The 27,370-nt window shown below is 46.2% G+C and overlaps 1 protein-coding gene across 5 annotated transcripts in view; it reads left to right on the forward strand.

Annotated features, from left to right (window-relative positions):
- Positions 1-27,370, forward strand: part of ABCA1 (ATP binding cassette subfamily A member 1) — a 114,407-nt gene that overhangs the window by 18,111 nt on the left and 68,926 nt on the right. For 4 of the 5 annotated variants that reach the window (XR_004971195.1, XM_036330156.1, XM_036330153.1 and 1 more), the window contains exons 2-5: positions 2,123-2,284; positions 13,135-13,228; positions 17,448-17,589; positions 18,797-18,915. Coding sequence is in view for 4 of the 5 variants with exons in the window: in XM_036330156.1 (XP_036186049.1) it covers positions 2,219-2,284; positions 13,135-13,228; positions 17,448-17,589; positions 18,797-18,915 (421 nt within the window). In the remaining variant the exon portion in view is untranslated. Of the gene's footprint in view, positions 1-2,122; positions 2,285-13,134; positions 13,229-17,447; positions 17,590-18,796; positions 18,916-27,370 lie in introns of those variants that run through there. The other variant, XM_036330154.1, reaches the window with a different exon arrangement.

Here is a 27,370-nt window from a genome sequence, read left to right on the forward strand (position 1 = left end):
CCCGATGGATTTACTAGAAATAATGGAATAGAAAAGAACGTTTGGACAGCATTTCTGTGCTGGAGGGTACCGACAGAACAGAGAAAGATAAGATAGGAGGAAAGAACTTGTTTCCGGAAAGGCTTGTGCAAGGGTACATAGGTGGGAAGCTGGGACTAATGCACCTCTGGGCTTTTTGTACTCGGTTACATTTTCCCTTTTTAAATTACAGACGTGTGTTCTAACCTCCTCATTGTTGCCTTGGAAATCTGAAAAGATTCATGTAGCTTCTAAATCAACGAAGCGATTGCTGGAGAGTAGCTTTTGCAGGAGAAAAACTAGCTAATAATTTATTTCACTGTTTCTGGAATGTAAGCCCTGTCCTAGGCTACTTCGGAAACACTGGGATTACGAGCACCATGACATCCTGCTCTCTGTGCTCAGCGGCCAGTTATCTTTAAACAACAAATTGCAAACTGACTTGGAGCTGGCTCACCTCTTCCTCTTTTTGGAGTGAGAACGTTTTTCCGAATTGGCCAAGGAATGAATTTGAATACATAATGAATGAATGGGTCATGCCTTCTACACAGATACTGCAAATTCCCTCCACTGGCTTTTCTTCTCTAGAAGTTTTTAATCCAAGTCTTTATGGCTTGGGGGACAAAAGGGTAAGATCCTACTAGGGGCTGACCTTTGCACTGAGAGCTGATTAGCACTCATGGACTTTTAGCCTACTCCCTTGTTTTGTGTCCACAAGTGGTCACCACATTCTTAGCTCTTTTTGCTGACTGTTCCTCATGCCTAAATCACACTCCCACCTCTACTCCACTACCCGCCACGATGACTGACTGAGCCACTTTGGAAGTAAAGTTGGTTTCTGCTGAGGGTTCATGGCTGTGGAGTGCCAGCAGGGCCCAGCTTTAACCTGTGTATCCCTCCCTTCTTTATTTTTTGTTTCTCTGCCCCTCCCCCACTTTTAACTGTAGTAGGACTACTTGGGATGATTCCAGCATTAAGTGAATACAGTTGTTGCGTGGGCGATTGGGACACGTAGAATTGTTGTATCCCCTGTTTACGAGAAACGCCCCCTTCTCCTAGCACAGCAAAGCCGTCCTCCACGGAGGCACCGGTGACACCTGGCAAGGAGCAGCTGGGCCCTTCCTGCAGGTGCAGATGGAGCAAGGCCAGAGGGTACAGATGTCTGGGCAGTGGGAGCCTGTCGGTTTCACGGGCGATGCTCCCCACCCGCCTTAGCTGACTTGTTTCTCCACGGGATGTTGTTTTTCTTTCCGAAGACATGCTGCACTGGGGTTGTCCTCACCACCTGGGAGCCAGGTGTCAGTAGCATTGCCTCGGTGTTTATTCACAGTCGTCCTAAGACACACGGTGGCTTTCCAGATTGGGAAGCTGCTTTGCCAATGGTGTTGTTTATCATTTGAACGACTCAACAATGTTGCTTGAGCGAATTGAAGGAAATAGCATAAATTATACCAGGTTCATTTTATGTGAGGGGAGGCATTTCCGTAGAGAAGGGAGCCAGGTCCCTGGGATGCCAGGCTGCCACTTCCAAACTCAGTGTCTCCACCACCTCAGATTGCTCACTTCAATCTGTTGGCATAAGTGTATTTTTTAAAAAATATATATTTTATTGATTTTTTACAGAGAGGAAGGGAGAGGGATAGAGAGCTAGAAACATTGATCAGAGAGAAACATCGATCAGCTGCCTCCTGCACACCTCCTACTGGAGATGTGCCCGCAACCAAGGTACATGCCCTTGACCGGAATCGAACCTGGGACCTTTCAGTCCGCAGGCCGACGCTCCATCCACTGAGCCAAACCGGTTAGGGCATAAGTGTATTTTTCATCCCCAAATGGCCACACCCGTGGAGCGAAAATGATTAGGATTAGAACAGCTAGCTCCCGGGCTGTCCCCAGAAAACTGCCAGAATCCCCGTTTACCGGAGAAGCCCGAGGCCGGAAGTCGGGGACTCATGACCTATTGGGGACCTGTTGGGAAGCAGTCATGACGCAGAGCTGGGATTGAGGGCTCAGGTGAGGGGGCTGGAGCAACAGCCCTCATTGGCGTATGTCTGGCTTCGCAGCAATAACTGACAGCTCTCTCCCTGCCTGCTCTATCTTTCAGTTAATGACCAGCCACAGCGTCCCTGCTGTGAGCTCCGGCCACTGCCTCCACACTCCCAGCCACGCTCAGGTTGCCGTGGGCGCCAGCTGAGCTAGCATGGCGTGCTGGCCTCAGCTGAGGTTGCTGCTGTGGAAGAACTTCACTTACAGAAGAAGACAAACAGTAAGCTTGGGTTTCTGGGGGTGGAGGGCGTTCTCCCTTGCTTTACTTCATGGTTTTGAGTTGGGGATTGGAGGAGAGAGGAAAGGAAGTCTTGTTGGTTTTCTCAAAGTGAGTGAATGAATGTGGCCCTGGTGGGCTCTGTCACTTATTATCGAGGGCAGAAATGTTAGCTTTGGGTTTGTGCTAGTGCCCAGGCATGAGTTCCGACCTCTGGAATGTGGCACAGAATTGCCCCCAGCCGTTCCTTTGCCTCCTTTACCTACAGCTCCCGGGGCCACGTGGCTCTCCGAGAGCCCCTCATGGGCCCCTGTACTGTGGGTGGTAGGAATGAAGTGAGTTAATGGCCCAGCTTGGAGAGAGACTGGATCTTTTAGTGCCAGTGTGGACTCTCTCAGCTTTGACTGCAAGCCTGGAGGAAAATAAAACGGAAAATGGTTTTATTCCTGTGGAGGGTTCAAAGCCATTCACTGCCTGGATGGGACAGTAATTCTTAGATCATCTGTAATGCGTAGGTGAATGGTATTTTTCCACAGAGGAAGGCGAAGGCTGTAAGGCCTGGTGAACTCCTTGAAGCTCAGTGCCAGCTCTTCGCTTCTCTATCTCTGAACACTCTTAGCACTCCCATCTAGTCTCCTGGGTTTAGCTGTACCTCTCTGTAGTTAGCATCTAAGTCTGTTTTCTGCCCTGCCTTTTCCCTGAATTCTGAGCCTGCATCACCACTTGGCTGTCTTAACGGAGCTTAACGTAACCAAAATGATCATCTTTCTTAGATTCAAAGAACTAGGAGGGACCTTGGAGATAATATAATATAGTTTCTCAGACTAAAATACTATTTGGACCTTTTCTAAAACAAAAATGTTAAGGTCCATTTGTATTCATTAAATTTCTTTTTGTTATAATGTTACTTAAATATGTACATATGTGAAACTAGACACCCCCCCCTTATTGTATATGCTATTATAAACTATATGATCACTTACAAATTAAATGCAAACCAAATCACAAAACCAATACAATTCAAATGGATGTAGTAAGACAGCTGCCATTGTTTAGCTGAACCTAAACCACGAGGAGTGACGCGAATATGGTAGGGGATGCTGTGGTGCCATCCTGTGAGTTTGGACAGTCTATGTTCCAAGGGTTCAGCTCTCCAACCATTTTTCCCATGACCTTCATTTGATACCATTTGGCTTTCATTTGGTCCAATCTCGTCATTCATAATTCACGTCTGCATCTGTTCCTTCCTCATTAGTCTGCTATAATTATGGTGCCAACACAAACACAAATATAAACTTAGGCTTTGAAATCTTGTGCCAGAACTTGGTTATAAAAGAGGCATTTGGAAAATCCAGATATGTTTATTCTAGTTTGTTTAGATGACCACGAAAATGAAAACACAAAATGGTTAAAATTCTCACAGGGAACTCACATGTAGTCCATTGAAAATATACTCCCCAGCCCCTACCCCCTACACAGATTCCCGTTTGAGGAACAGCGATTTTGTTTAGCCCTTCTCATTACTAGTGGGGACCTGAATCCCAAGGTCACTAATGAGAGAGTGGGAACTAGAATCTATGTATCTAATGTATCCTGCCTGTCTTAGTGATAATAATAATGGTAAAATATAAAACCTCATCTATATATTTAAAGCCTAAGCGACCAAAGGACCGAAGGACCTTCGCTATGCTGTGCACTGACCACCAGGGGGCAGATGCTCAATGCAGGAGCTGCCCCCTGGTGGTCAGTGCACTACCACAGTGGGAGTGCCGCTCAGCTGGCGCCAGATGCAGGGCTCACAGCTGGCGAGTATGAGCCTCTCCCTATAGGGACTGACTGGGCACGAGCCTGCGGCAGGCGCCAGGCGCAGTGGGGCTGGGATGAACCGAGGCATCAGGCAGGAGCGGCAGGTGTTAAACTGCCGGTTTTGGCCCAATCCCTGCAGGCCACGCTGAGGGACCCCGCTGGTGCACGAATCTGTGCACCGGGCCTCCAGTATTATATAAGGAAGCAAACACTTAGAATGAACTTCCATGTGCTAGGCACTCAATAGTGCGTTATTAACTGGGTTAATCTTTTTGTGACTCTGTGAAGTACTCTTATGTCCTTGTTGTGGTTGGGGAACTTGCAAGGTCCCCAGAAGCACATGTCGGGTTCAAATCCAGGCCTTCTGACTCCAGAGTGGGCACTCTAAACCACTATGTCAAATTGCTTTTCAGTGGTAACATTTTTTTTTTAACCCTCCCTCTCAAGATCTTAAAGTTTCCGACTTCTTCACCTTTCCCCCTGCCTCCCATGGCTCTTCCTAGAGTCTGGTGTTCCCAAATTCATCTCTCATCCTCATTTCTTAGCTATGTGTGGTTCTGGTCTCCTGCCTCTTCTCATCCTGGTTATAGCAGCCCGCACGATAGGAAATCATTTCTTCTGTGGTGTGTCCATTAGCCAGTGAGTAGTGGGAAGAATCATACCATCTTAGCAATGAAAGGATGTCTTCAGGGTAATACAGTCCAAGCCTCCATTTTACAGATAACAGTTCTGAGGCACAAAGCAGGGAAGGAATTTCCCTGTGGTCGACCAAAGAATCAGAGTCCTGTAACAGGATGTGGGGGTTGGTCCACCCAGAACGGACCTGTCTCCACTGGTCTTGAGCATGTTGCTTCTTGCTCAATGTAGCGCATGGGTTTAAGGAGAGTTAAGATTGGAGAGATAGGCAGGTTTAAGTCAGGGCAATTTGCAGTCTTATGCCAGAGTGCCTGTTGAAGGAAGAAGTAGGGATACAACATCCTGATACAAAAGGGCTTTCCTAGATTGTATATCACTGCCTGCTGGCTGTGATCCAGTTAGTTACCTCCCTTCCTGATTTCTAAAAGATTTGCATTTTGCTGAGCCAGACAGAAGGGTGGTTTGTTTCAGGTCCCAGGTGCTTAGATTGTCAGAGTTGGAAAGATCTAGCCTGCTCCATGGGAAGTCAGCAGAACTGGGGTTTGGGCCGGAGGACAGGAGTCCAGGCTGGGTCTTCCATGGAAGTAGCACAAGAACCAATTTCCTATAGGCCCAGCCTTCCCTGCCCCACCCACCCCTCCTTTTTAAAGCAGGCTTGGCTTTCTTTGCACTAAAGGTTTAATGTCCCTGGATCTTAAGTTCTGACTGGTAGCGACATCCCAGTGCACCTGGCTTGGATTCTAGATGATGTTGTTTAACATTGGAACCTGCTCAGGGTTTTGGTGCCACTTGGTTAGCTCACCTAGTCAGAACCAGTCCTTCCCATTAGGCGGGAAGAAGTTAGCATTTCCATGATAGTTCTTGCCCACAGTGAACAGAAAATCATTGCTCATTTCCCTTCTTCTGCCATCCTGGAGTGTACACACGTGGCCCCGGAGCCTGGCATCAGGGATATGCTCAGTAAGCATTTGCTCAGTGAGTGGTGCCTGTGCTAAATGGGCTATTAGTTTTCACGTCTCAAGGAGGCTCCTCTGCTGTAGGGGCCCTGTGTGCTGCTGCCACGAAGAATAGAAAGACTGTGTAGAAGCTGGGACCTGCCAGTACTCCCCAGAGCTACCCTGTTGAGAGGCCGTTGTTTGCTTTTTTGCTCTGTGTCTTTGTTTGCTGATGAATTCTGGGGGACCTCTCTCCGGTGTCCCCTTTGTGCAAAATCATGGGGACCATCAGCCAGGGTTAGCTTTCTGCTGTTCTTGTTGGGCAAAGAATACATTGAAATTGAGTTGCGAAAGTTGGGTGCAAAGCTCAGTTTGGGTTGAGAGTAACGGTTAACCTGTGTCGGTGGCAGTCATTCAGTACAAACAGGGCTTGGGGGACAGGAAGAGGGATCAGAGTTTTTCTGAGCCTCATCTGGTATTAGGCTGAGCCAGAGGCCAAGGTCCCGTAGACAGAGTATGGCCATATTGCCTGCCCTCCCTCCCCCCTTTTTTTTGCCTTTGCTATTAAATATTTTCTCAATCAGATCTGACTGGCCATGTGGCTGGGAAAATAGATAATTATAGTTATTGCATATATTAGAGTATTGGTATTTGGGCATTGTTTAATGATAGGAATAAGCTATCAAAAATGAAAACTCTTTACTTAAGAGCCTTTATAGAATTTTACAGAATAGATGAAAACTTCCATATCCCCTCCCCACTTCCATTTTAACCTGATACACTTCTTCCCTGTCCTTAGTCCTTGCCTGGCAGTGATAGTTCAAATCCAAATAATCATTCTAATCATTATCTAAATTCTAATTCAATTCTGACTCCAGGTTGGCCACCATATGCCATTGGGTTTAGGGGAAACTCATTTCTCCTAGGTTTTAGTTTTCCCTTCTGTGGAATGGAGAACATTAGAACAAATAGCCATTTATCGTTTCATTTGGGTAGATGTTTCTGGAGCATCTACTACATGTGGGACGGTGAACTGGACACATAGTGGTGAACCAGACATGATTCCTGTCCTTAAAGAAGTAAGAAAAGCGGGTATAAGACACATTATTATGTAAGTAAGTATATAATAACACATTGTGGTAAGTGTCATGAAGACAAACTGTGGTTCTGTGTTGGATACTGCCAGGCTGTGGGTAGGGACTTAATTTAGAAGGAAAGGTCATGACATTGAAGTTTCAGCAGCCATTAGCCAGGGGAACATCAGGAGCCCAGAGATCAAGGGCACTGTATTCCCGGCAGAGGCACAGAGTGTGAAGGCCACGGAGCCTAACACATGTTCCCGAGTCAAGGAAGAGAAAAGCCAGTGGCTCTGGTGGCGCAAATGCAGACTGGCTGGGGACGAGCTCGGAATCGGCGGGGCCAGGCCATGCAGGGCTTTGCAGTTGGCAAAGGGCAGTTGAGTTTTAGTTTATGTGCAAAAGGAGTCCCTGAGGGTCGGTTTGTGCCTGGTCCTCGGCACTAAGGGGACGTGAGGGACGACAGCCCAGGGAGACAGTTGAAGTCATTACATGCACGTGTTCCATTTTATTGTTTCTTTCTTTCACTGAACATTACTCGCTGTGTCTGTTCCCAAATTTCCAAATAATCTTCATATTTATAATATTGATTCTTGATGCGTAGGCTGTGTTTTGTAGTTTTGGAAGCACTTTTATATGCATTATCTTGATGTTCACAGCGATCCTCAGAGGTGTGCATTACAGCTTCTGTTTCACAGTGAAGAACGTATTATCAGTTAGTAAAGTAGTTAGAGGTTAGAGGAAGAATTACATCTTATGGTCCCCAATTTACCCTGGGGCTGAGTCCATTGACATTTCTGGGAGCTTTACAGTAATCTATCAACACAGTTTTTATTTTCTAAGTTTATTCTCTATTGCCAACATAGATGGTTTCCAGCATTTGCTGTTATGAATGAATTACTATGAAGATTTTATACATCTAACCTTTTCTTACTTTTGTATTGTTTCCTTAAGCCACAGTCTCAGGAGCAGGATTATTAGGTCAAAGGGGAATGGCCCTTTAAGTCTATGATCAGATGTCCTTCCAAAGGATTAAACCAATTTAAAAAGCCACCATCAATGTATGAGAGGGCAGGTCTGGGTTTTTTAAAAAAAAATTTTTCCCTCTAGCATTGCTCTGATTTGATCTTAAAGATTTCACTTTCATTTACACAGACCTAATGGATGTGTATGGTATCAGGGATGGGTTTAAAAATAATTTTTCTTTACATTCATATCATATCATCCTAGCAGCTTTTATTAAAGAGTGATTCCTTTCCTAGTTATTTTTGGGACATTTATCGAACTGTTATGTCTGTAGGGAGCTCTTTGGGGGTTATTTGTTTGGTCATTTGGTATGTATTTTTTTATTTTGATGCTGATACAGCACAGAGTGTGCTATTACTTTGAACAATGAGATCTGGGGCAACTCATTGTCCCACACTCCCTTTTTGCCTCTCAGAACGTCTTTGATAATTTCATCTCTTTCTCTTTCCCATTAAATCTTATTACTTTACCAAGTTCTAAAAAGTATCCTATCCTTATGTAATGCCCCAGGGACATTTGGTGGTATTTGGAGACATCTTTTGGTTGTCACTGCCCTGGGCGGGGGTGGTTGGTAGAGTACATGGATGGGGGGAGCATCCTACAGTTCACAGGAGAGTCCCCTCAACAGTTACCTGTGTCAGTAGTGCTGCTCTTGAGAATAGCACCTGCTCTCCAGGTGTTCGCTCGGAGCACCCCATGTTAGAGCTGAGGAGTAACGAGACAGAAGGCACAAAGTGGTGCCTTTGGTGCTCCCAGAACAGCTCAGTGTAGCAATCACTTAAACATCAGAATTACGTACTATTTTAACACCCAACACTAAAGGGAGGCTCCTGAGGGTCTGACTTTGGTGAGAAACGCCTTTTGAAAACAGTGTTCCTCTCCGGGGCGGGGGGAGAGATGTGGAGGTGGGTGCGTAGGTACCAAAACAAGATTTAGAAGAGTTTCCTATAGGGGTTTATAACAGTAAAGCATTGGTTTTATTTCCAAGCTATTTCTGAGGGACTATGTGAAGGAAAAGTGCTAAGTCTAGGGATGGGAGAAATCTTACTTGGATGATGGGTAGAGCCAGAATGGCAAACCTGGCAGTTAGGTTTCTAGAAGGAGACTATTAGGAAAAGAAATGCCTAGCCTGGTCGGGTGGCTCAGTTGGCTGGAGCAGCGTCATGTTCACCAAAAGGTTGTAGGTTCGATCCCCAATCTGGGCACATACCTAGGTTTTGGGTGTGATACCCCATTGGGGCGAGTACAGGAGGCAACTGACCAATGTTTCTCTCTCACATCTATGTTTCTCTTTCTCTCCCCTTCCCTTCCCCTCTCTCTAAAAACCAATAAAAACATATCCTTGGGTGAGGATTTTAAAAAAAAAGCTTAGAACATCCCCCTGAGTTTATAAGGTGAATTTTTTGTTGAATGACACATCTAATTTTAGAGGTGTATAGTAAAAGGGCATGGATTAAGTTTTTTTCTCTCCATGAGTTTTCTGGTTTGGGTAGTATGAGCTTTGGAGGCAATCTCTTCATTCATTCATACATTTTAGTAACTCAGGCTACCAAGGAGTTTGAAAGTTCAATAATCTAGATATTCTCATAATAGTGGTGCTTAGTGGCTAAGAGCAGGGACCCTTGAATCAGACTGGCTTTGAATCGTGGCTCTGCTGTTTACCAACCTTACAGCCTTGGCCAGTATAGTAACTCTTAAAGCCTGTGTTCTTATCTGTAAAAGGAGTATAATATTAGTATTAATGAGGTTGTTTGAAGGTTAACTGAGTTAATATATGTAAAGTATTAGAACACTGGTATTTAATAAGATCTGTATAAGTGTGCTCCATTATTGTTATTATCAGTCTTTTTCTTACCTCTTTTTCATATCTGCTTACACCCACTGGCAGATTTTTTTCCCTTTGCTATCCATGGGGAAGAGCCAATCAACCAACTATTTTGAGCATCTGCTGCCCTACAGGGTCCTAGATGTGGGGGCTGCAGAGATGCCCGGGAACATTAGGCTTGATTCATTGGGTCAGATCTGTGCTCAGGCTGGTGAGCCATAGACGAAGTGGCCATCTTAAAGGCTGTATGGCCCGAACATGGCTCTAGGAGAGGCATGATGAATGCAAACGGACAGATCTAGGGGTTGGGTCTGGGTGCCAGTGCTGGGGGGCTCCCCTTACCAGGCTGTGGCTCATAACATGTTTGAACCATAGTTTCTTCACTTCTGGAATGGTAATCATACAACCGTTCTCACAGAGTTATTGTGAGAACTAAATGTGAGAGATGAGATGTATAAAAATCCCGGGTACACATTAAGTGCTCAGTATTGCCTGCAGCTATAATAAATCTATAGGCCATGAGTTCATTTTACCTCTGTGGAACCTGCGGATTTTTTTGATCATGTCACCTAGTGCAGTCATGTCCCACCTGGGCCACTTCCTGTGTCAAATAGAATTTTATATGTGGCCTCTGGGGTTGGACAGAAGTGGCTGCTAATCTCTACCCTGCCATGGACCAGCTCTATGATGGCCCTCCCTTGAGCTTTAGCCTTGGAATCAATGTAATAATCTGTATATGGTGTGCCTACTACATAAATGGTAGCTACTATTTATCCTAAAAGCACAAATGGTAGTTTCAGAACTTAAGTTTGATGCAATCTTACTCATCCTCTTCATTTACTTTTTTTCTGAGTTTATTATTCTTTTCTGAATTTATCCCCAGTTATGCCATTTTTAACAAGTTTTAGTCCTGTCTGGGTGATATTTGTGATTTTATTCAGCTGTAAGCTTGGAATGGATATAATTTTGTGTGCTGCTTTTTTCACTTAATATTATATGGTTAACAGTATCTGTGTTTCATAAACATTGTTGTAATGACTGCCTACTGAATTGCTGAGTAGATGTACCATAATTTAATCATCTCCCTAGTGCTGTGCAATTATTTCTAGTATTTTTCATTTATAGTGTTTCAGTGAACAAATACATATATGTAGCTTTTTTGACATTTTGAATTTAGTTCTATAGGTCATAGCCCCAGTCATATTATTTGGTCAAAGGAGATAAACATGTCTTCTGATACATTTGGCCAAATTGCTTTCCCAAAGGGCTCAACTGATTTGTATTTCCATCTTCCTTATTTTATAAACTTTAGTTCATTCTCTTACTCAGCAAGCATTGTTAAGCTCTCAGGGTGTGGTAGGCCTAGTGAGAAGACCAGCTCAACTTTGGTCTTGGAGATCCTAGTCACAGCATGCCTTCTTTCAAAGAGGGACCCATTTGTCTTTTATGTTTTTCCTGGTGTGCTGTCTATAGTATACTATTCCTCATAGTTAGAGGCTAATGGTGGGTTGTTTTTTTTGTTCCATTTATGGAAAATTTAGGAAAGCATTTAAAAAATTACCCATTTCTTATCACCTCAGGACATACACTGTTATCACCCTTATATTGCTTTTCAAATGGAAGATTTTTTAAAAAGGTTAATGCGGAACTATATCAAAGGCGTTTGCAAATTAAAAATGGGCTGTTTAAAATTCCAAAAATCCAACAATAAATAATAAAGAGAAACCCCAAGACAATCTGAAGCACCAGCAATCAGCAGAAAGGTTAACTTAATTACAGTCCATTCACAGTGTAGAATATTAAGTGGTCATTAAAACCCATATTTTAGGAGAATATTGTATATGATGGAAAACACTCCCAGCATGATGCTAAATAAAAAAGCAAAATACAAAACTATGTATGATATCTAATCTCAATTTTGTAGAAAAAATATTATTTATGTATGCATAGAATAAAAGACAAAAAATGTTAACAGAGAACCATTGTTAGCTCAATTTAGTAGGGATTCTTGCTGCAAAGTATGACTGGGGTGGTTTATATCTACTTAAACATTTTTTTAAATTTTGATTTTTCTACAAAAAATATATATGGTCTTGAGGGTGAAGAAAATAATTCTATTAAAAGAGAATAGGGAGGGGGATTTCATACCAGTGTCTCTTGGTTTTATGGTGCTAAAGCCACAGTTGTAATTACTCTTAACCACAGGCCTCATCACTCTTTTGGGCTCTTGATGTTCATCCTAATTAGAACATCAGAGTCTAGAAATGAGAGGAAGAAAGAGGTGAGAGCCTTCAGGCAGTGTACAGACGGCCCCCAACTTATGATAGTTTGACCTAACAATTTTTCGACTTTACAATGGTGCAAAAGTGATACCTATTCAGTAGAACTCATACTTTGAATTTGGACCTTCTGTGCTAGCAATTTGCAGTACGGTCTCTCTCGTGATGCTGGGAGCAGCAGTAAGTTGCAGCTCCCAGCTGGGCACACGTTCACAAGAGTAAACAACCCACACCCTACAGTGTATTCACTGTGTGAGATGGTTTTGCCTAACTGTAGGCTAATGTAAGTGTTCTGAGCACATTTAAGTCCGGTAGGCTAAGCTATGATGTTCAATTTCGACTTACAGTATTTTCAGTTTACAATGGATTTACTGGGACATAACCCCATTGTAAGAAGAGGAGCATCTGTAGTTGTCTGAACACCAGTGGTTCAATTAAATTCTGTCTAATGATTTCCATCCTGTCCCTGTGCTTTATTTATCCCTTGGTAACTCATTGAGGCAGGGTTTTCCTTTAGAGAAACCTCATTGCTTTAACCTGTGGATCGGACTTACTTACACGTTTAATGATCTACCCACTGGAGAAGATGTTGACCAGATCTTGCTGGATGGAGGTCTTTGCACTCTGACTCCTCCCAGCTCTTTCCAGTCCTGGGTGTGTGGAGGTCAATATTGAATTCTGTGTGAATTTCCATTGTCCTTTGGAACCCTCTTCTCAGCCTCATGGGAGGAGGGGGGGGGCAACTTTGTGTGCATTTGAAGAACAGAGGTGGTGTGCGTTTAGCACAGCAAGGCCCGATAGCCCTGGCCTTCTTCTTCCAATAAATGAACATCGTTGTGTACCTGAAACTGTGCTAATGCTGGGGATACAGAGATGACTGGACCCAGTGCTTGCCTGCAGGGTGCTCATATTGCTGTGAGGAAACCAGTGATAGAATCAGATGATTTCAGGGGCATTGTTCCTGTGGGAGCTCAGGAGAAGGACATTATGTCTGTTTGAGACTTGCAGAATGAGCAGAAATGAGCCAGATGACACAGGATGGGCAGCGTCTTTCCCTCTCTCAAGGAAAATGTGGAGAGCTAGAATAATATGTCACAAGGTGAGAACTGCAGACAGTAAAGTGGTATGAAAGCTTAGAGAGTGGTGGGAGAGACTGGAGAAGTTGATCAATTGCTGAGTTAATTTCTCTGTGGATTTCCCAAAGCCCAAAAGTGTCAGGTATCCGTATTACTGTTTAAACTCACAGTGCTCTGTCTTATTTCCCTCTCAGTGTCAGTTGTTGCTGGAAGTGGCCTGGCCTCTATTTATCTTCCTGATCCTGATCTCCGTTCGGCTGAGCTACCCACCCTATGAACAACATGAATGTGAGTATCTGAGCATCCTGCCTGAGGCTCTCCACTGGCAATAGAGATCCAGGCCATGGGCGTGGGCTAAATTTGACCTCCCCTGAGACACTATCTTTAGGAAACACTGTAAATGGGTTGGAGCAGAAAAGCTAGGCTCTCAAGTTTTGGATAAGTCCTGAACTCAGGAAACGATTCTCAATCCTAGGGAATGGTCATAATAGTAACTATAATAATAGCCAATGTCTGTTTCATACATTTTAAATCACAAAAATAACCTTACTGATAGTTCAGAACGTGGTGATTAACAAAGGTCCCTAGGGCAGTGCCTTGACACCACCATCAGCTGCTTTTATTACACGGGTGCAAATCGTGGAACATACTAGTAATTCTAAGCAGCATTTGCGTAGAGCAGCGGTTCTCAGCCTGTGGGTTGCGACCACTTTGGGGGTTGAATGACTCTTTCACAGAGGTCACCTAAATACATCCTGCATATCAGATATTTACATTACGATTCAGAACAGTAGCAACATTACAGTTATGAAGTAGCAACGAAAATAATTTTATGATTGGGGGTCACCACAACATGAGGAACTGTATTAAAGGGTCGCAGCATTAGGAAGGTTGAGAACCACTGGCGTAGAGCCTCTCAGATCGACTAATATTATTTTATTTGATTCTCATAACAACCTTGTAAAGTAGACTTGATTATTACCCTTTGCTTGATAAGTTCATTGGGGCTCAGCGAAAGGCAGGGACTTGCCCAAGGTCACACATCTAGTAAGCGACAGAGATGAAGTAAAAAGCTCAGGTCCTCTGACTCCCAAATCCTGTGTTTTGATCGTAGCCTTTATAGTGAGCATAGAGAATACAGTGGTGGCCAAGGACACACGCTCTAGATGTCAGGTTACTTGGGTTTGAATTATGGCTTCAGCAATTACTGGGTGTATATCACATTGGGCAAGCAACTTAGCTTCTTGGTACCTGAGTGTTCTCATCTCTGTAATAATACTTATGCTATCTGGTCGTTGTTATTCCACAATCACGTCTTTCTGTCCTGGCTGGATGGATTGACATGACAGAAATGTCCCAAAATGATCCACATTTATGTAGAAGGTTTAGCTGGAACCTCTGTTCCATTGCTCCTGTAACTTTCCCTCTCATTAACCAGCTCTCCCCACACCCTGCCAGCCTCCTGGACTTATGGGATATGTAATGGTATAATATATCATGTTTCTGTCACGTATGGACTTAGAGGATACTGTTCTTCAGGAAAGGGGTGGCTCTGGGTCACCTGTTAATTGTGTTCTTGGTCTGGTCCATGGCACATTGAGACGGCCATTTACCTGCTGATTTGCTAGTACACATTACATATACTCGAGTTTTAGAAAAAATGCCACACAACCTCAGGAACATTCTACCAGATGTGATTTTCAGATTTCACCAGAGAGGGAAAAAATATAGAATGAAATGCACACTCAGTTTGAGAGCCTGGGAGGTAATTCTGTCTTCGCTTTTGGAATCCCAAAGATTGATGAGTAATTGCATATTTGATTTTATTTAAGCATTGCCCTAAGCCCCACTGAGATGGGAAAACTCAGTTTTTTCATCTGCTTGGCTCTTCTCTCTCTGGAATGATCCCAAGTAGGCAAGATGGTGTAGTAGGAACAGGCCGACTTTGAATCAGACAGAAATTGGGGTCCGCCCCTCTGGTTTGCTGCCTCTCTTATCTCTGACACCTGCTGAGGTTGTGATTTGAACAGGTTGTTGAATTTTAACCCAGAGTCATCTGAATCTCAGAAATGCTGTGGAATTTTCATACCTATAGAAGGCAGATAAGACGTTTGCCTCCCACCTATGCACTTCTTGCAACCTCACCTACTGTTCTGGGTGGAAGGTGGATTGCTTAGGCGAATCTTGCAGAGCTGTGCTGTCTCTGGGAACAAAGGATTGGCATATAATTCTTCCCCATTAATCTTTCCCTGTTTGACCCAGAGCCATCCAGGCCCTCATTACTTTCCTGGGTCCTAGGATTCCATTATGCTCTTTGATCGTCATCCTGTGCACCCTTGCCAAGTCATCTTCCTGATTTTGCTTGCAAATAAGGTGGGACACAACACACAGGGAAGAGTCTTTGCTTCACACACCAGGTATCGCCTGAAATACCTTCACCTTCCATGGCCCCGTGCTGCTGGACCAACACCCACCTTGTCCGTGGTGGCAGAATCTTGGGGAGGTTAAAGGGCAGACTCCTGCGGTCCTTGGAGTACTTGGTTACATAAATCTCCTGTATGAGGAGCAGCTGACTCAGGCAAGGGACCTTGTTTGGTTTTCCTTGAACTATTACCAGGGAGATAAGAAGGTTAACTGAGTAAAGGTTGAACAGGCCAGAGTCCCTGCGGAGTGGCCACAGGGATCAGATCTTGTTACATCCTTGCTGAGGATGCTGACTCTTTGGGTTGGAATATGAATAGAAGAAAAGGACGGAGAGAAGTGCTCCAGGACTGAAATGCAGGGTAGCCAGTCGTGGCTGTGAGTTAGCTTCTGGGAAGACTCTTGCTGGCATATTTGCGTGAAAATAGTAAGATGAATAAAACAGGGGTCCTGCTTTGGAGGAAGGTTGTGGCTGTGAGATTTGGAGTATTCCTAGCAGGACAGTAGCAGAGTGAGGACGACTGTAGGCTCACCACCGCAGTGCCTCAGTAATCCTGACAGCCTTTACACTGTGCCAGGCACTGAGCTGCGTGCTTTGCCTGTCAGAACTCCTGGGATGTCTCCTGCAGCCCTGTGAAGTAGATTGTATTTTTATCACCATTTTACAGATGAGGAAAATGAGAGTTGGCGGTTCAGTGACTTGGCCAAAGTCTCTGCTTCGTGTATTGCAGGGACTGGATGTGAATCCCAGTAGGTCTGACCCCAAAGTCTGTGGAGCCCACAGCTCTTTGCTGCCTAGAGAGCCATGGCTCTCAATGGTTGTTGACTATTTTGGGTCACAGATCATTTGGGGAGCTGCAGCGTGGCCTTTCTGTCCAAAGGAATTCACACATGTTTGGTCCTCAGGTTAGGAGCTCCTGCTCTGGGGCACATTTATCATGACATCCTAGAAGCAGCACCAGGTCAGACTGCCCCAAACCAAACTGTGCCTTTGATCAGCCAAGTACACCTAGTCCTGCTGTTGGTCACATGCTCCTCCATAATGAAGGGAAAGGAGAGTGAGGAGATGACCTATTGAATGGGTCATGAGGTCATCATGGTTTCGATGAGGGACACGAGCAGCAGATGACCTCTGACCCCAATTAGCCTGTTTATTAAGTGCCTCTGAGGAGCTTGTGAGCTGGCAGAGGAGGTGACACCAAACAGTGAACAGTACAGAGGAACCCAAGAAGGGTTTAGTGCACAGGGGGTCGCCAATACGAGGGAAGGAGCATGGATGTGGATGACGGAATTGTGGGTTCCACCCCCAGTCCTGCCCGTGGGTTCCCTGACTGTTCTTCACCAGCCACTGCATCTTGCTGGTTTCCTCCTTAGAGAATGAAGGAATTGCATTGGATTAGGCCAGTAGTTCTCAACCTCCCTAATGCCTCGACCCTTTAATACAGTTCCTCATGTTGTGGTGACCCCCAACCATAAAATTATTTTCGTTGCTACTTCATAACTGTAATTTTGCTACTTTTATGAATCGTAATGTAAATATCTGATATGCAGGATGTATTTTCATTGTTACAAATTGAACATAATTAAAGCATAGTGATTGATCACAAAAACAATATGTAATTATATATGTGTTTTCCAATGGTCTTAGGCGACCCCTGTGAAAGGGTCGTTCGACCCCCAAAAGGGTCGCGACCCACAGGTTGAGAACCGCTGGATTAGGCCATCCTCAAGGCCCCTCTGAAGAGTGAGGGGGACATTGGGAGATGAACTGATGATCAGGTGCTAGCTGCACACCAGCCCCATTCTGCATATGGTCTAATCTACCCCTCTCGCCATGTCTCCAAGGTTTGTGCCACGAATCCCATTTCTACACATGATGTTAAGTAGATCAAGAATCTGATGCCAGGTTTCCAACTCAGGGTCGGATTAGTCGGAGGTGGCAGGTCTCTGGGATGGGGGAGGGACAGGCAGATTTGCGATGAGACGATTGATGAGACGGTATGGAGCCAATAGAGATAAGGATCAAGTCTCCAAACTGCTTCAAAAACTGATGTTTCTCCTGTGCTTTTCTTCTCTATGTCAACAGGCCACTTTCCAAACAAAGCCATGCCCTCCGCAGGAACGCTTCCCTGGGTCCAGGGGATCATCTGCAACGCCAATAACCCGTGTTTCCGGTACCCAACTCCTGGTGAGGCTCCGGGCGTTGTCGGAAACTTTAACGAATCCATGTAAGTACCAGGTCAGGTTTTCTTTCCCAAATTTGTCAGTTAGTTCTTCTCTTCCCTTCTCAACCTCTGGAGAATTCTGAAGTTGCTTTCGTCAAGGTTTGTGCAATGAAGTCCGAAGAATGAGGGCAGGGAGAATTGCTGCCAGATTTAAGATTGTGGAGCTACAAGTCATGTGGCTGGGGGGCGGTCGGGGGTGTGGAGAGACAGTGTTCCTCCAAAAACTGACTATGTTGGGAAGGGAAGACAAAGAGTGTGCTGGTCTCCTCTGGGGAGACCTCTGCTCCATGTGTCGGTTCACTCATTTAGCAGACATTCTCTGTGCATTTGAGCCGCCTGGCCTAGGTGCTGAGGAGGGGTAGGTAAGAGATGTGCATGGAAGGGGCTTGCTCTCCAGCTCACAGCCAAGGCCCTCTCTGTCCTCAGATCAGCTCTCTCTCTGTCGGTGCCTCTCATACTGCCACTGCCTGGTCTTTCTCTTCCCCGGTGTGAGTTTCCTGAGGGCCAGGATGTCACTCCCTTCACTTTTGTATTCCTGACTCCTGACTTCAACATCGAACATCAGTATGGGTTTAGTAAGTGTTTGCCGAATGAGCCAGTAAAGATTCCTGGAATGTACAGACCATGGTCGGAGTTAGAATGGACTGTAGGAGGTGTACCCAGACCGTCCTGGGGAAGCTGCAGGGCTACGTTATAATATCCACAGACCATGGGTATTGTAGTTTTCATGGCCCCTTCTATGCAGAAATATTAAAAATTTTATTTCATAAGTGTGTTGGTGTAAAGGTGAATATAACCCAAGCTGGATTCATCTTATACATATTCATTCTGAATTTGGGGTTTTATTCTGCTTCTAAAAGAAATTAAATTTTTTTTGTGCACCCCAAGAGTAGCCTGAGTCCTCGGTACTATGCCCACTGTGTCTCATGGATAAGTGGGCCCTGGGGGAGTGTGTGTGTGTGTGTGGGGGGGGGGGGGGGGCTTCCTGGAGATGAGGCACATGGGCTGGGCCTTGAAAGAAGTGGCAGGATTTGGTGGACATATGGGGAGGAGCATTTGGGCTGGGCTGGGAGTGTTTAGAAGCCTAGAGTATCAGGGAAGCTGGGCATGGGGAGCAGCAGGAGTAGAGGACCCGGCAGCTAGGTTTCCTTCACGTGGGAGAGGCAGCTGGCCTAACAGAACTTTTGTGCTTTTCTTGTCCTCCCTGCAGTGTGTCTCGCCTGTTCTCAGATGCTCAGCGGCTTCTCTTATACAGCCAGAGAGACACCAGCATGAAGGACATACACAAGGTCCTGAGAACATTGCAGAAGATCGAGAACAACAGCTCAAGTAAGCCAACCCTTGCTCTGTATGGGTGTATCATTGGAACTTGGCCTGCCGCAGGGAGAGAGCAGCTCAGGCGTCCTGGTGCTTGCCCCTCTTAACTCTCCCCTGCTGGGTTTTCCTCCTCTGTGGCTGGGCTGGAGGCCTTTCTGCAGGAGGCATTTCAGGGGGAACTGGGAAAACAATGAGTGCCCTGGCCTCCTCCAGGTGACAGAAGAAAACCGCCCAGAGAGGAATGGCACAGGCCTGGTGTTAGGATGGCTTAGGGGTGCAGGGTGCTTCCAACTTCATTTCTCTGGAGTCTAGGCCATATGGTTGCAGTGAATGGGCCGATTTATAGACGGGGATATTTCTGTGCAGATAAGAACAATTAAAGTTGCAACTTGATATGGATAAGTGAAAATAAGCATTTACTTCTAAAAAGAAAATGCAATTCATCTTCCCCCTAGTCAACTGATTAAGCCTGATGGACATTTGAATTCCGATCTCTAAAAAGAGCAATCTTGATCTCTGATTGGATAAGTGCCGGGCACGCCATTTAAGGAAGTGTCTGCAGAGCAGGCAGTTTGTTGGCCAAGGTGTTGGCTGAAGAAGTCGTGGAGCGTCCAGGGCAGTGGCCTGCAAGGCGGCAGGGGGCGTGGGAGCAGTCCCCTGGGTGCAGACCACGGTGGTGTGCATGGTCTGCAGAGAATTTAAAAGCAAAAATGAAGCCCAGTGAAAGTCAGTCTTCTTTTTATCATCACCGCACACTGGTGGTTCTAAACAATGTCAGTGATCAATTACTCCCCATCATGGGCCAGCTGCTGCCACTGCTCAAGGAAAGTTCTTTGTACTTAGTTTGGTGTTTTGGGTGAGCTGGCCTTCTCTGAAAGGCCTCCCGGTTTGGGATCCACTTGGCAAAAGAAGAAATGGTGTGAAGTGTTAGAGTTTAAACCAGAGTTGGATGGCAGACAGATCTGTCCTTTCCCTGGGCAGGGAAAGAGGCAGTGGGTGGTGCGGGGCCTGATGACAGAGGGAAGCGAAGCTGTGCCTGGTGGCACGGAGAAGGTGTCACTTCACATCCGACAGAGGTGCGCTGGCACTTAGGGTCAGCGTTGAGGGCCCTCCAGCTGGACTGCGTTTGGCTGCATGGCCAGGCCTCCTGGATGCTGTTTCCGTGTCCTGTAGGTCCCTGGTCCTGCACACATGTCTGTCCCAGCGCAGGACACAGAGAGGTGCAAACACCAAGCAAAGCACCAGTCCCTCCTCATCTACCGAAGTACCACCTGGTAGACCAGAGGCAGAGCTGGGGTGATCCTTCTACTGCAGAGGCAGTGTGGCCAGAGGAAAGAGTGGAAAGAGTGTTAGGATATTTTACTTTGTGGTTTTGTGACTTTGTGACTAAGTCCCTTGGGCCCTGTTGGCTTCTCATCTATGAATTGGGAACAATGGGAGAAGCTACCTCATGGGATTAATTTGAGGGATAAATGAGATAAAACATTTAATTGCTTAAAAATCGCATTTGGTACATAGGAAACATCTAGCGGATATGAGCTAGGATTATTTTGCAGTGGAGACATGTTGGCCAAGCCATTTAGCCTTTCTGAGCCTTCATTTCCTCAGCTGTAATGAATAGGTAACTTGCAATGTAAAATATGAAGTCTAAGTGTCTGGCACATAGTAGATGTTCAATAAATGGGAGACAATGTTGTTCTTATGTGTCAGCGATGCATTTCTTAGCACCTGGCCTTGCTCTTCTGCTCTCAAGTTCATGGCTGGAGAAATAGACGGGCTGATGGGGGTAAACTAGCTGTTAAACGGAGTTTCAGATCTTAGTGGGGCTTCCTCAGACACAGCTACGTTTCTTCTTTGAGCACCTGGCCATAGGAGTTCGGGTGGACGAGAGAAGCCAAAACTGCATTCGAAAAGCTTTCTCTGCTCAGCTCTGAAGAGAGAAGATCTCCGATTCTGATCGTATCCAATCAGTGCTTAGCTCTCCATTCACCCAGTAGGTTCCTTTTCTGTCCCGTAGCCACTTCTTGCATCTCTTCCTCCTTTCTTTGCCTGTCCTGCTGCACAGAGCCAGGCCTCATTCCAGAGGGAAACACGGGAAGTGTTGCTCCTTCCTCGGTGAAGTCAGCCATGTTTTGCTGGATTTGACTAGCGCTCTGGGTTTCAGAGAGTCGCAGGCTGAGGGTTGCCATGCAGATGCTGGCAGAGAGGCCTGCGCTTGGCTCCCCTGCCCTGTCCCCATCAGCATGGGCAGGATCCTTGGTCTGACGCCCTGCCGTCCTCAGCCTTCTCTCCCGTACGCCCACTTCCCCAGGTAGGGACCTCCCTCTCACACGGCAGCTCTTTTTGGGTGTTGACAGCTTTCATGATCAGAAAATATCCACTGCCCTGCTATACCTTTTAGAGAATGAGGCTAATTTTATTTCCCTTGAAATAGTTAAAGACAGCTCTTGTTTTTTCCTACCTTTTCTCCCCCCCCCCCCAATTTTTTATTTTTCTAGACTTAGGGAATGACTCCCCCCGCTCTGACCTCTGACTTGGGTCTCGAGCTTGCCCATTCCTTCGGCTAGATTTTTGGGACAATGGCATGACTGCCATTTTCTGTGTATTCGTGGTACGCATCTGGTTTGCTCGGCCTTTCTGATGTGCTCTGTAGGACTTTTGTGAAGTAAGTCCTGAGGCTTCAGCTGGAATTTACTTAGGGGAAAGGGTCACGAGTTCCTGGCTGTTGGATTTACTGGCAACACTGAGAACTAACTGTATGGACCTTTGATTCTGCTTTGATCATTGAGTCTCAAAAAGGCATGATCCCCAGAGGGCAGGCAGGCTTTGGGGACATGGCAGTGTAGTTGGCCATGGCAGGGTGTTGAGGAAAGGGGTCGCAGAATTGTCATCTTGTAAACATCCGCTGGGCAAGTACACTTTGGTGTTAAGAGAACACACTTGGCAGCCAGGCTGCCTTGGTGCAAATCTTGGCTCGGCTGCCTACCAGCAGGTCATTCCCTAACATCTCTGTGTCTCAGTTTCCTCAAAGTGGAGACATTCACAGAACCTCTCTCAGAGACATTGTGGGGAATAAATGAGCCAATAAGGATAAAGCATTTAGTATAGTATCTGGCACATGGGAAGTACCAGGCTTGTACTTTTTGTTCACTGCATGTTCACAACCATCATGTGAGGTAGGGAATTTTGTTCCTTTTTATGCACATGAAGGCGCCGATGTTCAGAGAGGCTAAGTAATTTGCCTAAGGAAGTACAGCTGACAAGAGGTAGGAAAAAGGCTACACCGTCGGTCTTTCATACTCTGCTATTCCTACATCCTAAAGAGAGCAGCCCAGTGAAGCCAAGATGTCTCGAAGGAAACAGGATTCTAGGCATTCGTGGGCTGGGATCAGAAAGGAGACAAGAGGGCTTCCGAAAGAGCAATGCCAGACTTCCTCCACTTCCCTGCTTCATGGGTCACGGGCATGGGTGGACCGCTCCCCAAGGCCCATCCAGAAAGAACATCCTGTGACTCACAGCCACTTCTCCTTCCCGCCTGAACCCTCCCCTCCTCTCCCCTCCCCGGGAGCAGCCGCTGAAGGGGAGGTTGCAGCCCCAAACGTTGTGTTTTGTCCTTGTGGGTCCCCTGTGTGTCATCTTATTGAAAGAGCTCATGACCTATGTGTCAATATCATGTCATCAAACTGGAAATTCCTTTAAATCTTTGGGTGACCTCAACTCACATTCTGTATGCACTTGTCAAAAGTTCTAATTTAGGTCTTAGGGTTTCATATTTTGAAACCTTTCTACCTAATGTGAGAGAGTTATCCTGGATCTGTCACAGCCAGCCTGCTCCCAGAGCCCGGGCCCTCGCTTTCCGCCTGCCGTGGGGCTGGTCCCCGCCAGGCTGCAATCCGGGGGCTGCCACGCTTGCTGCAGCGCTGTGTTGAAATCCTGCCTGAACAAAATCGAGTCAAAGGTCAACATTACCCAGGCAAGAATAGAAGGCACAATTGTACTCGACGACAGGACAGCGTGTACCCCGCAATATTGGACTGCCTTTAAAAAGTTTGCATTGCTCTCATCAAGAATAGTAGGAAAAAAAACATTATTTCTTGACTTTTGCTTTTCCAGTTTAAGATTTATTTATCATCTTATAAACATAAGATTATATTTACAATCTTGGGTGACAAAGAGCAGTTTGGGAGTTCAGTTTGTTTCCAGTTGAGAGCTTCCCATTTCCGGTCCTCTTATCACTGCTGTACCGGGGCACGAAAGGGCAGGGCGATCTTAGAGTGACACTTTGTCCAGCGGATGAAGTCGCATCAGGTAATGATGCCCTTTTACATTTTAATATATCATTACCTTCAAGACTTACACCGCCACTAGCAGGTTGATGTTATCATCCCCATTTTATTGATGAGGAAATTGAAGCTGGAAAGTGTTATGTCTGGTGCCCAAGACCATTGAATAAAGTTGGGAATTGAATCCAGGTCTGTCAGCATCTTTCCACCACCCTGTGCTGCCATGTTGCCTTATACCGAGAAGTAAGGGTAGCATCATTAGCGTGATGCCAAAACATGATGAGGCATTTTTTTAAAGAGTAAAGAGATTTATTTATTTCCTGATATAGTAGAAAGAGCCAAAGCTTTGTAGCCAGAGCCGATCGGGTTCCAATTTGCCACTTGCTTGCTCTGTAACCTTGAACAGGATATTAACCTCTCTGGGTCTGTTTTCACATTTGAACAATGAGAATAATATATTTCCTGGAAATCTGTTTTAGGGACTTAAGGGAATAATTCATATCACATGTCTGATGATCAGTGAATGCTAATCAACTTCCACTACCCACAAATCATAACCTTTCTCCTTAAAATATTGTATTAACTTTAAAGGAAGAGAAACTAAGCTATTTATACATGATACAGGTTAACAATTCTTCCTTAGTCCAGTCCTGGAAAGAATCTCTTCTCAGCCCCTAACTCATAAACTCATCTTCGTTTGGGGTCCTGAACTCATCTCCCAAAGCCAGCCCCACTCTGCCGGCTGCCCCCACTGCGTCAGGAGTGCTGGCCAGTGTGAGCAAGGCACCCTTTTCCTTTGGGGCTACCGTCTCCACGGGCTCTTTGAGGGCCTGGTTACTATTCAGGTTCTTACCAGTTGATGTGAATCCTCATTCCAGGGGCTACCAACCACCTCTCCCGCCTTGGCCGCATCTTAGTAAGACACGCATATGCTACTGCCTCCGTAGATGGATCTGGGGAAAGATGTGCGATGTCCTTGATGTCATCGGTGACTGATTCTGGCGTGGCAGAGAGGGCTGGAGGCTCGCAACTCTGTTCATCCACCCTCTGTCCATCCCCTCTTGGGAGCAAGGGAAAGGATCGTGTCTTTCTATAGCATCTCTTCTGTTACAGGCTCCTGCCTTCAAGGAGCACTGAGCAATATAGCTGCTGAGAACACTAGCACTAGTGTTTGGGTTCAGTGGGCATTTAAAAGCTTGTTGAACTAATGCAAGTTCACATACCGTGTAAAAATACTTTAAGGACTTTGTGGCTCCTAAACAGAACTCCCCTTGGTTTCAAGAGCAGACTCTGGCCTCAGAGGGTTCAGAGAGCATAACCCTAAATTTTCTGGTTTCTCTCTGGAACCCATCACGCCATTGTCGTCATCATGACTTTATCAACCCATTTATTTTGAACTTGTTTAATTTTCAGCTTGTATTTTCTCATACGTAATGAGTCAGTATTCAGGATACCTACATCCCTATAAGGTGGGCCTCCGTTTACAGAGAAATGCAGGCTCTGCCCCAGCCACCTCTCCAACGCCACAGAACTGGAACATTCTGGAACTGAGATTTGAACCAGGTTACCCAGAACCTGGAACGTGGGCTCTTAGAATCCCCGAGCAAGCCCTCACTGTAGAGAGGGAAACTTCTGGGTTGGGAACCCAGGCTGAGATGCCCAGCAGGGAGGACCAGAGGCTAGGTGCACCCCAGGCTCCTGGCCTTCTCTCACCAGCCAAGGAGTCACCCCAGGGAATAGCCAGGCCACCTGCTTTCCCTGCTTCTCCAGAGCCCTGAACTTCCCCGAGGAAGCCTGGTCTTCCCCAGAGCGGGGTCCAGCCATCTCAGTGAACAGGCAGGAGCTGTCCTTAAAGAAGGGAATACAGCCTGCCCACCCGGAAAACAAACCAAAACAACAACGAAAAACCACCAAGAAGAAACCCGAGTGTGTTTGTTACCAGCCCTTTTATAGCAGAGAAATGCTTCAAGGTCTTGTTTATAAAGCCACACAAGCTTAGCCTGAGAAAAGCCACAAATTGGAATTTGGCCCAGGCCCCTAAGCTCATTCCCCATTTGATGGGGCAGGGCGAGGGCTGGGAGACCCTCCTGGGGTCCTTTTCAGAAGAGTGTCTGGGCCTGGGATGCTGACGTGATCTCTTTCTCCACTTCTCCTTTTTTTCATTTGCCGCCTCCACCCACTTCTCAAGCAGCTGATTGCGGTGGTTCCTTTTCATGTTGAACAAAAGAGACTACAGCAATCTTGAAACCCGAGCCGGGGACTGGAGGGCATTGACCGAGAGTAACCCCAGCTCTCTGGCTCAGGGCTTCCCTCCTCCGCCTCCCTGCTGCCTTTCCCCTCCTTCCTGAACCTCCTCTCCTCTCCTCTCCTCACTCTTCCCCCCTCCTTTCTCCTTCTCCCTCTTCCCCCTCCTCCTCCCTTCTGCCCCCTCCTCTCTCCTCCTCCCTCCTCCCCCCTCCTCTCCCCTTGTCCTCTTTCTGCCCCCTCCTTCTCCTGTCCTTCCCTGCTGCTCTCTGGCAGGCTGGAAAGAATCCCAGGAACACTGACTGAAAGCTCCCCCTGGTGCAGGGCCTCTCCTGCCACACCCCTCTACCTGCTTGAAGGTGTTTCCTTAGCTTGTCAGAGGCCTGGCCCAGAGAATTAGCAAGAAACTGAGGATTCTGTCCAGTTCTTCCTCAGTCCACAAAATGCACATTTCACTTGTTTTGTTCTTTAGACTTCAAGGTCCTAATGCTACTTTTCCTCCTTTCCTTTGCCCACCTCACCACACCCAAAGAAAGCGCTTGGGAACTGGACAGACCACCATCTGCTCCTCTAGCCAAAACCAAGGAGGCCGAGTTCAGCGGATCAAGTATTTTGGTCCATAGTGTAGCGACTGCAGCAGGAAAGCTCTCCTGGCCTTTTGCTGGAGAGGGAGGTTCAGTCTTCTCTGCAGGCAGCAGGGGCTCACACTTCAGTGACCGCAGGCCCAGCTCCCTGGCGGCCGTGCTCTGGGACAGCATTCAGACCCTCTCAGGCACCTGTGGAAAACTGAGGTTCCTTAGCTCTTTCCCTATGAAAGACTACTTTCACTTTCTTGATCTTGGTTTTCACAACAGCCTGTGAGTGTTAATGGTCCCATTTTATGTTTAGGGAAACTGAGGCCCAGAGAGATTCAGAGGGAAAAAGTGAGGTTCATGGTTACGCAGTCAAGGAGCAGCAGAGCTAGGACTCGGATTCAGATCTTCTGACATTACATCCAGTGCTGGCTTCATTTTACCCCAAAAGTACCTTTCAACATCACCAATGAGAAAACCTCCAAAGTCATCTTCTTATCCCACCTTTCACAGATCAGAGAACTGAGGTCACGCCAACTAATTTGGGCCAAGTTAAATGGCTAAGCGTCTGCCTTTTTCACTAAATGTTCCCTGTCTTGCCTCTAATAACTGGTCTTTCTTATCAGTCATCTTACACCTACGCTAACCCTTGTAGTGACCTCGTAGATGTGATCTTTCCTGTTGATTCTCTGTAAAATGCTAGATTTTAAAATTCCTCAGTCAAGTTCTGAATAGACATATCAGGCAGCTTCAACCTTTATCTCATAGACAGTATCAGCAGAAATAATTCAACAATTCTGTCCAACTCAGGAATTCAGCCAGGCAAATACATAACATAGACACACACACACACACACACACACACACACACACACACACACACACACACTTACACATTACCAATGAAGCTAATGCAACCAGCCTTTCCTGAAGGTGATGATGATAGTAGCCGTATTGAGTACCTTTCTCAGTGCCTGGCATTATCCTGGGACTTTAGCTATATTTTCTCATTTAACCCCCAGCTCAGCCCAGTGAGGTAAATGCCATTGTCGACCCCGTGGGTTCTGTTGACATCTCCCCACTCCCTGCTTCCAGCTTCCACCACCCAACTGTCTTCATGACCTGGGCAGATGCAGCTGAGTTGGCTCAGAGACACTGGTGCTGCCCTGAGCTGGTTGGTTTCAGCTTCACGTCCTGTTCCACTCTTCCCTAACCTCCACGAGGTGAACTTCCTTCTCCACGATGGGCTGTTTTCCAGATCATCTCAGTTCATTGGTTAATTCACTCATTTGTGTTCATTCATTTCTTCACACACCCACTAGGTACTGAGTGCCTCCTCTGTGCCAGGCATGGCTGCATGCCAGGAGA

The sequence above is a fragment of the Myotis myotis genome, unplaced genomic scaffold, assembly GCF_014108235.1.
Source record: "Myotis myotis isolate mMyoMyo1 unplaced genomic scaffold, mMyoMyo1.p scaffold_m19_p_12, whole genome shotgun sequence".
In the NCBI taxonomy this organism is placed as follows: domain Eukaryota; kingdom Metazoa; phylum Chordata; class Mammalia; order Chiroptera; family Vespertilionidae; genus Myotis; species Myotis myotis.